The 15,788-nt window shown below is 32.4% G+C and overlaps 1 protein-coding gene across 4 annotated transcripts in view; it reads left to right on the top strand.

Annotated features, from left to right (window-relative positions):
- LOC116767762 (transcription factor Sp9) overlaps positions 1–5,117 on the top strand; it is a 48,362-nt gene extending 43,245 nt beyond the window's left edge. For all 4 annotated transcript variants that reach the window (XM_032658234.2, XM_061527465.1, XM_032658235.2 and 1 more), the window contains one exon: positions 3,234–5,117. In XM_032658234.2, the coding sequence (XP_032514125.1) occupies positions 3,234–4,361 (1,128 nt within the window). In that variant the 3' untranslated portion in view covers positions 4,362–5,117. The remainder of the gene's footprint in view (positions 1–3,233) is intronic.
- Positions 5,118–15,788: the final 10,671 nt, after the last annotated feature.

Below are 15,788 nucleotides of genomic sequence, written 5' to 3'. Positions count from 1 at the left end.
AAGATATTAAATATATGTTTATATCAGTATTGATTACGTTCATCACTCCGGTCTCGTTAAAATAAAGCTAATGTATAATTTATAACAGTTATATTAGATTGTCTCAATACGTCCGTCTAAACAAATTATACGTTTTAATTAATGGCCTATTTTAATGCTGACTTTAATACAATATTAACATCATTCTACACACAATACTTGAGATTTCCGATAGTGAACTGTATAACCGTCTAGATTATGTATGTATAGAATTTTATACATATTCCTTAACGCCGACTTTACCTGTTCCTATACCACAATTCAGTGGTCGACCTGATTTCATCCGGCTCATATTTTTTATGACAACGATCTTCGTCATTTTTGACATGGAAAAGGCCATCTCGTAATGCCGCTGTGGCGCCGCTGTGTCGGCTGACAGTCATCTTCGCTTTGATCCAATCGGGTTTGGAGCGAGTTGACCAATTACCTATATCATTCTGTCCATTCCCAAATGGAAGATAATGCCTAGGGTAATTATGACTTCAGCCGGACTAATTCCAAACGTATTATCTTCAAATTGCTGTGACGTAACATTGAGTGTTAGTAACACAGAATTATTATAATGATTGTTTTATTTGAATACTGTTATATGGCTGTTTTAATTCACAATATTTTTGTGTGAATTGAACCAGAAAATAATTAAGTTATTGTTTCAAAGAGTATTTATTATACTTGTCATCGACTTTTAAAATATATAATTTAAATTTATAACCATCTTAGTAACTTCGAATTGTCACACAAATAAGTTAGACAGATGCTATGAAAATTAAATAAGAACGTTAAGAAATTTACATACAAAATTTGTGAGAAAAGGCACTAAAGCTACAAAATCAAACGTCAAGCCCTACTCTATGCTTAAAGTGGCTTCGGACTGGACTACAATGATGGATACGTATGAGAAAATATAAAATCCCAGAGGATATTTGTGCGTCTGCCTCCAGATCTGACATATTTATGTATTCGCGAATTTTAAAGCGCGTTGTGATAATAGAGCTTACGGTTCCTTGGGAGACCAACATCCCATAAGACCATGCCATCAAGGTCAATAAATATTATGACCTCACAAACGAAATCACTCGAAATAGGTTCGTCGTGGATTTGTACACGGTAGAAGTGAGAGCGAGAGGTATAACGTCTAAATCTCTACAACCCACTAAAAGACTTGGGCCTGTCCAGAAATCACATCAATTCATTCTTGGAACGTACTTCGAAGGCAGCCCTACTAGGTTCTTTACAAATTTGGTTAGATAGAGAGAGGAGCTTGGACGGTGGAGGTGAGCGTTTAATGCGCGTTAGATAGGCGCCCCTTAAACCTCCACCTGGGTCGCAAGTCCAAGGCACTGTCGAAGCTCCTCTCCCTACAACTCGATGGACCCGGCACCCGCACGGTGAATCCATTGAATGCTGAGAAGTTTCGTCACGTCTCTTATGTTTAACAATTTATTTCAAATAATCATAATTATTGGGGTTATGTATAATATATATATGTATATATAAATATATATTATATGATGCATATATTATGATGTCATATAAGGCATACATATGAACGATGGGATAAGTATGATGTATTATAGAAAATATGTCAGCTATTAAATCACTATTTTATGTTACTCTACGTAATATATTTACCAGTTGAAATATCTATCCTAACTTGATAATTAAAGTCACGTTCTAGCAGACCACGTTAACATTTTGGTGGACATAACATTCAAGACATTTATGTTGGTAGATTCATTAGGTATATTATTTTTACTTGAAATTTTGAAACGAATATAAATAAATCATAAAACGGTGGAAAATAGATTAGAACTTAAAATGCAACTATCTTGTCCAGTATTGAACAACTGAGTGAATTATCCTTAATTAGAAAGTATAATAAATTTGGATGAACTAAAAGCATAATATTAAAGTTATGTATTAAGTCTATGTAATAAAAAATAATAATTTTATATTATATTATATATATATATATATAGTTTTTATAATATATAACCAACATATAAGGTTTTTTTTTTGTTTTCTCTATCAAATCATAATTTTTTTAAAATTATAATTTTAGTAGTTGAAAAAGAATATATTATAGTCTTTATTTCTTTTAAAAAACTGAGTATAAAGTAACATATGTAAATACTAACATTTATAATGTAAATTTCGCTAAAAATGTGCATTTATGATATTTTTACAGACGAAGTAACGTAATACTTTAATGCAATGAAGTTTTCATAAAGAAATAAATAAAAAGTGTTTAAAAAAAGCTTTTATCAAGAAGGAAACAAAAACATTTGTTCCTGGGAGCTGTTCTCCAGCAGTTGTTATCCGACGAACACACCTATCAAACCTCCTTTATAGTTAAATAATAAATTTTAAAACATAATATTGTGTTCACAAAATCATATTACGTAAACTGAACAAGACACAACTCATACATAATTTACCCAAGCATGTAATGTAGAGAGAATCATTCAAATTGCCATTCATTAAGGTTTAATTGCATCTGTCTAATTATGAACGGCTATTAATTCAATTTGCTATTAGATAGCTGCTTCAAATTCTAGAGTAACAGTAAACAGGAATCAGCAGTTCGGAGCACATTGCGGCAACAGCTGCGCCAATCACAATGTACTGGGCGTGGCGCTCCCCGACTCGAACCCTGGTCCCCGGATTATATTATTGCTTACAATGAAGCTTTTTTATTGAGCCTTTGTCTCATAGGGTGAAATATCCGGTCGGATGTACCATCTCCGTTCCTTATTGAATATGAAATGAATACCGAAAGGATTGTTGTATAATACATGTACGATATAACTCTATTCATATTTTATTCATGCAGCACATATGGAATATTTATTAAGGAAGTGTAAATAATACAAGTGATATAGTATAATGAGTTTGGGACTCATTTTAATACGGGCTCATTTTGAATATATTAATTAGGACGTCCCGCGGCGGGCGGTAGCGGCCGGGAGCTGTCACCGCTCCGACTAATTGTAAATACGCTACCTATAAACTCAAAGTAATTTATTTATATTGTTTTAAGAGCCTCGGGCGCAATCCGAAGACTTTTGCATTAGTTCTCATATAAATTTGATCATAAATCAGGACCGGTTGATTCTCACGGTTCCTTAATTAAACTTCTATTAAAAATGTTTATGTCCATTCTAAATTATTAAGTAATAATTATCAATTTACAGGAGCATCCGAACTTGCGCGGCACGCCATTGGCGATGCTCGCTGCGCAGTGCAGCAAGCTGTCCAGCAAGTCGCCACCACCACTGGCTGATGCAGCGGTCGGCAAAGGTTTTCATCCGTGGAAGAAAAGCCCTGGAACACATTCTCCACCGGGAGCCGGTTTGGTGCCTCGATCGCAGGCGTCGGCTTGCACACCATATGCACGAGCCCCTACCTCATGTGCTGCGGCGCCTTCATACGGAAACGAGCTCTACTTTCCTTCATCGGGTGATCAGTTGCTAGGGAAAAGTGAATCGAGCGCCAGTCTAGGCTCCATGTACTCAAGACACCCTTACGAGTCCTGGCCTTTTAATGTTGGAGGCGGCGGTGGTAGTGGTGCATTGAAAGCAGCTGAAATGGGCGGTGTAAGCGCTGTAGGTAGTACTTGGTGGGATGTCCACAGTGGGTGGTTAGACGTTGGAGGTCAAATGGCAAACTACGCTGGGCAAGATTATTCTCAATTGACGCACTCTCTTTCTGGTGGAGCTCATTTACTTCCTCCAGCGCCGCACCTCCTACAAGATGCATATAAATCCGTGTTGCCTACACAGGGATCTTTCGGTCTTCATGCACCAGGATCCCCCGCACCACCAGCTCAGGCTCCGTCACCGCGATCTCAGCGACGATACGCCGGCCGCGCTACTTGTGACTGTCCTAACTGTCAAGAGGCCGAAAGACTCGGACCGGCTGGAGCTCATCTTCGTAAGAAAAATATACATAGTTGTCATATACCTGGATGTGGAAAAGTATACGGGAAAACATCCCATCTTAAGGCTCATCTACGCTGGCACACTGGCGAGAGGCCTTTCGTGTGCAACTGGCTGTTCTGTGGAAAACGTTTCACACGCTCTGATGAACTACAGAGGCATCTGAGAACGCACACAGGCGAAAAAAGATTTGCATGTCCTGTGTGCAACAAACGTTTCATGAGGTCGGATCATCTCGCTAAACACGTCAAGACTCATAATGGAGGAAAGAAGGGCAGTTCGGAATCTTGCTCGGATTCCGAAGAGAATAGCCAAGGGGAGAGTCATGCTGGTGGAAGGTCGCCAGAGCATCACTTGGATGTGAAACCAGGTGCACTCGTGTGACGGGGGTCCGCGGCGCTGCCAGTGCCGCACCACGCCTCGCTCCTGTGATAAAAACAGCCGACGTCTCCGCTCGTGTAAATAGCACATATCACTGTAAAACGTTGAAAAATTATAGACATTTAGCAGTGAGATTTATAGTGCATTTGTGGTGAACTAAAGTGTACAGTATATATATATAAAATATTGTTTATAATTATTAAGTTAGATATATATACAACAAGATAGTTTAAGTAGAATCGCACTCTTAGTCCAAAATAACAGTTGTAATTTATTTCTTTAATATTTTTATTTTAATGAAGTATATATATATATATGTTCGAGGTGAAATCCTTGTAAATGAAAATAACAGTATATCCTATATAACACTTGGAATACTTATTTTCTGGGTAAAAAAAAATATATATTTTTTTAGTTTTTTTTTATTAAATTTCTTTGCAAATCAGTACTATGTAGTCTGAATTGATAAAACAATAGGTGTTTTCTTATTAATTATCTTAAAGCATCTAAAAAAAATATACGTAGTAAATAACACTATAAACAAATTGTTTGTTAAGAAACGTCCAACGATTGTGAACGATTGCCCTGGTTTGTGAGTATCAACGCCGAAGACAGTGATTATTTTTGTTAATAAAGTTATATTGCATAAGCTTCAAGATTTAAATATATGAAAAATATTTGTTACGTGTACAAAATTGTGCGAATAAATTTTTGCCTGATATGATTTTATAAAAATTGAATATATTTTTTCCGAGTGGATATTTGTATTTTTATTACTTTTATACCTCTGTTCAATTTAATAATTCTATCAAAATATCTTTTTTTTTTGGCCAGGAATAAAATATGATTATTATCGAAACTCTGAAAAACTTTTAAGCAAAGATGACACTTTTAATTTGAATATAGAAACTCAATGACTATTGAACCTCTCAACCTCAACCTTTTCAACGAATTCCTAAAAAAAACACTACAATGATGGTAGCTCAAGCAAGAAGCACTGTGAAAACACGTAATTACGCCCTGAGTTTATGGTATGGAACAGCAATAGCTATGTTTTATCCTGTTTATTTAACTAAGAAGCATAAAAACGAAATAATAAAAAAATATATACTAAGAAAGAATATATAACATTGAACAGCTTGTTCTGCGAATTTTGATATCTCGCATTTCGTTATTCACAATATTATATATGTAATAATATATATTTCGTTATTCGCTAGTTTCATCACATTTAAATGAAAGTATGATTTTCCTATTAACTACGCAAATTTCTATATTATTTGACATATTATCCAAAATTTCGATTAGTTCAAAGACGAATTGAAAGTATGTATGATGAAAAAAATTAAATTTAATTCTTCGGAATCCTTTCACCAGTTTTACGGATATTTAGACACGCTTATACATGTACATATTAAAATAATTTTGGACTGTTTCACATCGGGTAAAATAGACAGTACTAATAATAAAAAACAGAGCCAACTTATGTCAGAACAGTCATCGTTTTATATTTTACTCTAATCAGTTCTATGTCATAAAATAATCTATAGTCTAGAATCCCGACGTAGGTGTACCTTCCAACAAAAAATTATTACAAACACATGTGAGATAATTTAAATCTCTATTGGAGTCACATGATAACAGATACTGTCAAAGTATAAGGTAATTTGTTTTACAAATATAAAGAATTAAAACATCTGAAGACAGATTTGAATTAATTTAGTTCTAAGAGTGATTCGGTGCAATTAAATTTTCACGGTAGCTGATTTTTAATTATATTGACCATTCATACTATGGTTCAATTTTAACTTGACGAAAGCTGTTGGATTTAAAATAAGTAATGTAAAAAAAGGTATAGTGGGATGAAATTTTTGTTGTAGCTTTTGCGTTCCAAATATGAAATTATAATCAAACGTATAAATGACATGATTAATAATTTAAGAACGTAGATCGCCAATTTCTTCTTAATTCACACATCATTTAACACATCACTTCTATTGCTATAAAGCAAGTCTGTTGGCATATTTTAGTAAATATGTAACCTTATTAATTAAAGAAAACAACTGAACCGATTTGGGGGAAATTTTGTGGTTAACTTTTGTCAGATAATCTTGGGCAATAGTGACTATAGTCTGGAGTGAAACCAGTTAATGCATAAGATATATATATGTATATATATATACAGTTTTATAATCTAAATTAATTATTTTGAATAGAATATTTTATGTCCGCACTGCTTTTATAATCAAGAATATTGTACTATTTTTTTTTCAAATGAGCATAGAAATTCTATTAATGTTCACAGATTCACTCTTCATTAAGTCTGCGTAAATACAATCATCAAATGGTAAAAAAGTGTCCACATTCAAAATATATATTTTGAATGAGAACATAACATAATGTCTTACTTATTACGTGCAATTTATCAGCATACAATTTCAAAAAATTTTTTTTGGGCATAAAAGTTAATATTAAAAATGTAAGTTAGAAAACTTATAAGGTTAAATAAAATCCATGTTGTAACAAAATCAATAGAGAAACTATTTATACTTTTGGTTTATTCATACAATCATTTAAGTCATCTACAAACCATGATCACGCTTCTGATATTCCGCAACTTTTTAATCAAGGAATTTGGTAAAACGACAATGAAGGTCCGAAACACGATGAAAACCATTAAAAACTAGACTTTATACCGAAGATGTTAGCGTTGAAATCCAGCTGACACTCCGACTTGATAACGTCTGTAAGTAATTTATATAAGGCCGCAAAGAGGGCGATGCGCGTCGTAAAAAGCGAATTGAAACCACGTATAATGAGGGGAGCGGGTGTCGCCGCGGGTGGGCATCCACTCGTGCTCAAAAACTGAGTAATACCGAAGTCATCTGCAAGCCGCAGACTCCATTTCGCTCGTGTCGAGTCTAGCTTAATCTTAATATTAATGACACGCGACGGTGGTCCGCTCATTGATATCTCTATTCCTTCGAACGGCTTGTTTTTGCTTAAAGCAATCTAGCCTTGTGTCAGTCATTGAAAATAATTTTCATTGTTTTATACATCCTGTATAGTCTCTGTGGACATTAATATTTAATAGATTGATTGCTGTCTTTTGCGATTGTTTGTATTGAGTAATGAAACAAGAAATTAGTTTCACTAGGTGTTTTTTATCGATACTTTGACGATCGATTGACTAATATTAGTAGATCATTTAAATACAATGCTGTTTGTCTGATTGTGAGTCATTTTCTTGAACAAAACTCAGTTCTTTTACATATGAGTTTTGCGCAATCTGATTCGTTTCTAAGTAGGTAAAATTTTAATAGTATTCTTAGATTATGTTCCAGTCATAATGTTCATACGAAGACTGTATAAAAATTCCGTATAATTAGAAAAAAATCTGAATATATATATATTTTTGCTTGACGTATACTTTTCTTAAATGTTGTACAATTTGGGTGATGTTCAGGAAATTCTTTCTAACCGTAATAATAACATTAACATTTAAATCATATAATCAACGGTTAGCTTAATTAAGACCCAACATATTAAATCAGTATATAGTAATCTCGTAATGTATGATACAGTTACACTAAATACAGATTTATAGCCCCTAAACGAATTACTGGGAATCTGATTGAGCGTGGAGGACTTTCGCTTGTTATGCCTTCGAATTAGAGGGTTGGAAAATTAATATTGGGGAAAGCTGTAGATGATTTGAATTTATTTTACGTATTACATATAATCTATTCGTTTAGAAGAAATCAAGGTCAGTGAAAGGTCAACTAATGAATGGTTACGGAATATAAATGGAAATTTACCGTTACATTAATAAATAAATGTACATAAATACGAATTAATTTATTAAGTCTTGTGAATTTTATATATACAAGTGTTACATAGTTTCTGAGTAATGGCCACCCGATACATACATTCTAATTTAATTTTAAGTAACCAAACGAATATATTGTATAGGTCTGTTTTAAAGATAACAGATGCTCATAAGCGATGCTGGGCCGTTCACAATCCGTTAAGTCGTACAGTAAATGTTGCCTATTACCAACAAGAGTTATGTTCACCCTTTGAGGTAAATGTTATGTGGCGAGAAAGATCTTTAAACGTTATTGCCTCACAACAGAGAAATGGAACGGAACATCAAAAGCAGGCAACGCCAGGTGCAAGGAAGAGTGTTTCTGTTAACAATGTAACACAGATTATTGCTTTGAATAATAATAATTATTTAATCCTTTAACATTTGTATTTAAGGGTTACCAATAGGTGGATTTATTTGGTTACGTGTCTTCCTTAGTTACAGCAAACCTTCAATTTAATCATTGAACGTATGATTTAGCTAAAGCTACTTCTCTCCCAAGAACCCTCAAACTCAAATAATGTAGATTTAATTACTGTACCCTACAAATTTTTGCGTACGTTTTTCATAATACAAGCTAACTTAATTGTTATAAATTTCTTTGCAAAGCACCTCATATTACGGGTGCTATATATTAAAAATAAATGGAAGTATCACATTACACTAATTTACTCATATGATTAATAAGGGATCGTTAATTTTGGCGCCCTAGATACAAAGGACGCCGACAAAAGCACATGTGGACGTGATTCTTAGAAAAGCTAACACATTCTGACCAAAGACGTCCGAACAGTGTTGCTAATTAAAGTAAATATTAAAATATAATTTGCAAACGTAAAACTAATAAGGGTAATAATCTTAATAACCTATAATATATTTAACCTTATGAAATGGTGATTTTTTTTAGCTAAATTATTTTTATATACGTATATAAATTATTATTAATTTTCATCTCATTACCATATAAATTTCAATGTATATTTTAGCTTCAACTGTACATTGGTTTGCAAGAAGAACAACGAAAATATATTTTTTTTTATTTTCACCTTATTATTATATTGAAATAATATGCTCTAGAGTTATATCTAAGTTAAAATAAACTTGATAACATTGTTGCAAAGGAAACACAGGCAGTTTACATCTTTTTAACAACAAACCGCTCGCTGTAAATCACAAGTTTTAGACCCCATACAAAAGTAATACGGTCTTCTTCGAACACACATTAATATGCCATTCCTCAAAAGTCAAAGGGAAGCTACAATATGCTGAATTTTTAGGAATCCACTCACAAAAGCATCGACAACAGTTTATTATATTCAAAAGTTCCTAATGTCGGTTATTTTATAACAAAGTTATATATGTGGATTACTTTTCTAAGAAGACGAAAAGTATTTGAAAAAGGAATTACTATATTGTTTAGACGCCATTGAAAGTATTTGAAATGAGTATCAAAAGTTACTGATATTTGCTTATTAAATAATAGACATGGATCAGGGATAGTTGTTATCTTATTTATAAGTATATCTTTTTAAGGGACTGCTAACCTGGATTATGATGCAGTAGCTCCTATTACTATCATCTTTCTCTGATGGAAAGCTGTTGGAATATAAAGCAGTGGAGTTGTTCATGAGTTGTATTGTTAAAGATGACATTTAAACAGTTCATATTAAAATACAACTACCAATATTTAAATAAAGTCACGAGATATTCTAAAAATAAATTATATATAACGCTAATATTTAAAATATCTCGATATTTTTTTATTCTTCATAACTATTAACTCGGAGATTATAATAATAATAATATTAATTGTTCGAACCACTCCATGTCTTTGCCGTACCGGACGAAACTAAGTATAAAGAAATATAAGTTAATAAAATAGTTATCTCCATACATCCACTGTTTGCTTCAGGCAAATCTCCGTTAAAACGTGAACTACACAACCGTGACAAGGGCTGTCACGTTAAAATGTTATAATTTAGTGACATATCCGCCATAGCTATTTGACACTCGTTTTCTGAGAGGTGATAAATCTGCTGTCTCAACAGCAATAATCACGTGTATGGAGACAACCCTTCATTTCGTTATGCTCAGTCGGTTTTGTTAATTGTTTCTAATATTTAAGATGATATTTATAAAAAAATATTGGAATGGCTTATGACAAACAACGACTGATAATTTAAGTATGGTCATGATGAGGGAAATAGTTGAATTTTTGGGACTAACTTTAACATAAAATCTTTTGTTCCACTTATATAGATTTCGTTTATTACAACCTTCTGTATCAATTTCATTGTCGATTTCTGATCATGTATTTGTTATATTTTCCTTAGTTTGACTCTCTGTCCATAAACAATTTTTTTAACTATATTACGCTGTATCAACGTATAAAGTATTCCTAATAAGCAAACCGAAATGTCGAAAACAAACTGCCAATGTGTATTGAGCGTCAGTTTAAAACAAATATCTAATAAAGCCGTATCTAATAAAGACTGGGGCGTCGTGTTTTCACACACGCTGTCGACGAATTTAAAATTTGTAAATACGCCGACTCAAATCCCGCGTCTTTTTGTGACGTGATAAAATAATGACAGTAAATTACCCTGGGGCGGCGACCCCTTGCGAATACTCATCGAGACACAGACTGCCAAATGATCTGACACGTTTTATGAGACACATCGCATTATCTACTATAAACAAAGAAAAAGGGTTTATATTCTTTGAGACAAAATATATATTTTAGATCTTTTCATTTTAAGAATTAAATGTATGATTATTTCATAAAAACTTTAACAAAATATAGGATTATGAATGATACTTGAAAGAAAACAAAAACTAATTAATTTTAAATAACTCTTGTATATTAATTTAAGGTAATATATATACATATACCTTCACATTATATAAGAATGAATATGTTCAAACAATAAGTCATACTTCACAGTCTACCAAAACAAATTCTAAACTGTAATTTAGTCAAAGGCTGATGCAAATTAGCGCATCTATTGACTAGAATGAAGACTGGCTCATTTGGAAGGGGAGCGCGGCATTTCAATCAGCCCTCGTTTGGGGCTTTAAACATTAAAGCAATCTCCTATTGCGTCATTTTATTAGTTTCTCCTTCATTTTGCTCTTTTTGATGTTTGAAAGCAATCGCGTTGCTTTGTACAAATACTTTTGTTGGTGTCCTTTTGCTTTCTTTGCATCGGCTACAAAGATTGTTAGAATGTTACGGATTAGCCAATTGAAGTGACATAAAAAAGATACTTTTACATCGTAATTTTAAACCTGTAATGGGTTTAAATGATAAATCCTTGAAAATATGTCACAAGCGCTTATTATGATTATAGCATGTCCGTTTAATAGACTTACTTAATGTTCCTATGTACCTCATCGACGTTGCGAAACTGATTGTTATCAATTACAAGAAACTATTAATTATAAGTACTAAGAAAGTTTGTGTGGATGCTTGGAAGGTAAAATCCTATTACGATGACAGCACGTTTTGATTGAAATTTATCGTTTAGTGTAACAATGGTACTTAAATATAATATCTCCTAGATGTATACATAGGGATCAGAAAAAAAATGTCAAGAACATTAACAAAGACGTCCGCTTAAATCAAGTAATATATATGTATTTTATTGAACTCTATGTGTTAATGTAAATCAGAAACTACGTTATCTTATATTAAGTCTACATAATCTTTAATGATATGTCAAATAAAATATATTCGTAATTCAATATTTAGTTAAATAAAAATGAGAACAAATAGTACCTTTACGATTTCTAACTTTAGTATGGCACAGGGTAACAAAGTTAACATAAGAGATGAAAATGGAAAACCTCCGAATCTCATTACCATAGTAACATTCAGCGGGGAATGAGAATGAGGTTGGAATACGACGTGAATGACAAAGTGGATGCAAATGTCTGAGTTGTCGGCGAGTCGGCAACAGTCGCCAATCAAAGGTAACTAACGTATACTGTATGTTGCACGCTTCCTTTGTGAAGCGGTTACTGTAACGTTGCGAATAAGACGTTTATACACGTACAACACCCACAGATAAAATATTACACACAGATAAATAATATAAATGATCAGTAATTGTTTTAAAAAATTATAATCTTTATCCCGTAATTCAATCTGTAATATGAATTGGCAATTATGTTTTAAAATTGCGAGGATATACGATTTTTATAGCCTATATATGCACATAAGCTACATTTTCAAGATCCTTCTGAAACAAAGTAAGTAACATTAGTAACCCGTGGTTTTTTCAGCTATGGCAAACTAAAAGTTAAAAATAATTTTTATCACACCCTAACTGTTAATGGATGTCGTGTGTCGACAGAAAAAATGCATTCTTCGCTAATAATAAATCATTTGACATAGAAAATTTCCTAACGCGACCTTTAAATTGTAATGTAAATTCCTGTCACTGAACCGTGCATTCCTCCATCTTTGAAAATATCATCATAAGATTTGAAAACGCAACTTATGTTAAAAGACATATAATTAATATAATCTATGATATTTAGGTAGTTAGTACGTAAAATTTAAACCTATTAGATTAGATTCGGAAGTCCTATGAGTTCTTAGTGAAGGCAAACGTTAGTTTGTCGCATTTGCTACCGGTATACATTACATAATATGTATTTCAATCAAAAGAAATAAATTTATAAGGTGAATGCTAACACAAAAAGCAGTTTCATATTACAAAATAGCAAAAATGTGAATGGGTGTGATCTTGTTACTACTGCGCACGCGTTTCCGGACACGGAAGTGTGTAATTATGACGCTATTTTGCAAAAATGTCTCAATCCGCCCCCGACAGATGGCGCATGACTCGAATTATTCAGAAATTCCATAAACGCAACTCCACAATTCCAAACACGCCCCTAATTCATCTATGTTGGAACAGTTCCGACAGATTTTATTGTTACTAAAATAAAATTATATATATATATATATATATATATATATATATATATATATATTTTACAATAAATTTATTTTCCCAATATATATTACTTTTAGTATAAAATATGTATGTTTATGGGAAACACCTAAATTATCTACCGAAGCTGTATTGAACGTTTGTATTGTGGAAGCCGTCGCTTCGGTGCGAATAAAATATGAATAAAATTATTGAATGTCTTTTTAATAAAGAGCTTATTGTTTTATCGTCATAATAGGCGCCGCTCCATTGTGAGCCGATGCCGCCCTGTTTATTATAATGCCGGCACAATGAGAAAATAAATAGTCGTATTTGTTTTAATTCCATCCGCTCGGTCGCTTCGCTGTTGTCCCATTAATTGGTAGACGAAATAAATTAATTGAATTAGAACGCTCGAGTTGTGACCAACACGCCGATAGCGTGAATGTTTGGACATTAAAATTAATTGTTTTTCAGGTGAAATCGACTGTTAAGATTTAATTATGACGATTGTTTGTATTCCCACAGTTTTATTTTATGTTTTCAGTTTAATACGATTGTCAGAAATTAAGAAAGGGCCCTGTGCTCGGCTATTCCGGCTATAATGTACTCGTCTACTTACACGTGCTTAAATTTCTTTCTTTCAATAGTTTAACGGCTAAGCATGAACAGCATGATTTCAAAAGAAAACTAAAAGAGTTGTTAATTACTTGAAATTTTCGTTATTTAATTTATTGTTTATTGAGATCTATGAAGATAAGAAGTTCCAGATGCTCTTGGCTACCATTACCCCTGAACACTTCATGTAGCTGTTTAACAGAACCCACATTATGGAAGGGGTTGCTTTTTGTACCCCAAGCTCTTAATGTATATATAAGCATATCTTTTTCATTCCTGGTTCATCTACTTCGTCCTAATATGGACTAATGTCCTACGTTTCATTGTTGTTTCATTGTTGTTCATTGATAATGTTGTTGGCGGATGCTCTGTTGTTATAGATTTAAACAATTTTCAAAACAAGAATCCGACTTATAAGTTTTTATAGAAGAGACACAGGAATAAAAAAAATTAGGTATATGTTTATATCGTTTATTACATTTTTACAAAGTTTTTACTATACCGCTGTGTTAGTCGACTTAAGCGCCAAAGAGAACAATTTAAAACTACGACAACATTCTAAAGAAAATTGACGAATACGCCTCTTGGATATTTTTTAGTTTACAAAATCTTATTAAAAGGTCATATTATTCATAGTAATTTATAGATTTAGGTATAACCAAATTATTGTTAAGGAAATAAATGAAAGACTTATGTGATTCTAACAAAATGTACTCAATAGTTTTAGTTAAAATAATTTAACAAATTAAAATCATTGAAGGCACCTTACCAAATGATAAATTACCTTCAACGGGGGATAAGGTAATTGTAATAATACCCAAAATAAGAGAGATAAATATGTAAAACTTATTAAATAAATATTTTATTTCAGAATATGATTTACAGAAATATTTCCACAATTTCTTAGAGTATTTATTTCCATGATATAAACAGAAATAAGGATTTATTTGGTGTTGTATCTATTTGTTCCGATATAAGCGCTTAACAGTTAATTGGACTTCATGTGAAGTTAAACGTCCAAGTAATTATCTATTTTAATATGAAATTCATCCTAAAAAGACATTTAAGACAGTTGATATTTTAAAACCCCTAGGAACACCAAAACGCGTCTTAATGAGACTTTAAATCTAAAGAAACCAAAGCAATAATATTTTTTACAATATATATGAACTATCAGAAGAATTTCAAAATAATATTTTATTATTACGTCTAATGCCATCGTTATAAAAAGTGTAATCGACGAAATCACGAACATAAAGTGCTGACCTCTTTTGGCGAGTAGATGAAGTCATCGTTCAAAACATACAGATGTTTTATACTTAATTCTTAATTAAGTTTTCTCACAGAAACCTTATAATCATATATGTATTAAATCATAAATGAATTACAAACTTGTTTTTAATTACTAAATCATCAAGATAACTTGTGTTTGCATATTACGTTCTAACATACAATTACTTGTAGGAACTGCGGTTGACTACAAACTATCAATTTTACGGCAGTTTGATCGTGACAGGAATTGAAACGGCTAACTTTCTCGTTCGTTCTTTGTGTGGTGTACTTTCTTATTTCTTTATTACGTAATTGGCTTTTAAAAAAATTAAACGCCGACTAACAAAGACGTATGTAGGTAGGAGTTCAAAGCGTAGGAAGTAATTAGGACGACAGATGGCGCTGTTAACCGCATGTCTCCGGTGACGAATTCTGTAGCCGCACATGTCATAGGTGTTGTTTGAATTTAACATTAAACAAGTATATATAAGTTTCCTCTGTCTATGAAAAATATTATATATCCTGTAATCTAGTTAAGATCCATATTTAAAAAATGACATCAATACATATGAATTACGATTGAAAGCTGCAGGTAAATTAAAGTTAAATATGAAGCAACAACTAAAATTATGGACAGAAAGAGCCAATTGTTTAATTTTCTTTTTCATTTAATAATACAAAAATAGAAACTTTGAATCCTAATAAAATGTTATGATATTGCTTCCTGACAAT

Source organism: Danaus plexippus (assembly GCF_018135715.1).
Source record: "Danaus plexippus chromosome 9 unlocalized genomic scaffold, MEX_DaPlex mxdp_26, whole genome shotgun sequence".
NCBI classification, from domain to species: domain Eukaryota; kingdom Metazoa; phylum Arthropoda; class Insecta; order Lepidoptera; family Nymphalidae; genus Danaus; species Danaus plexippus.
The sequence above is the reverse complement of the archived record's forward strand: the minus strand, read 5'-3'. Positions and strand labels throughout refer to the sequence as shown.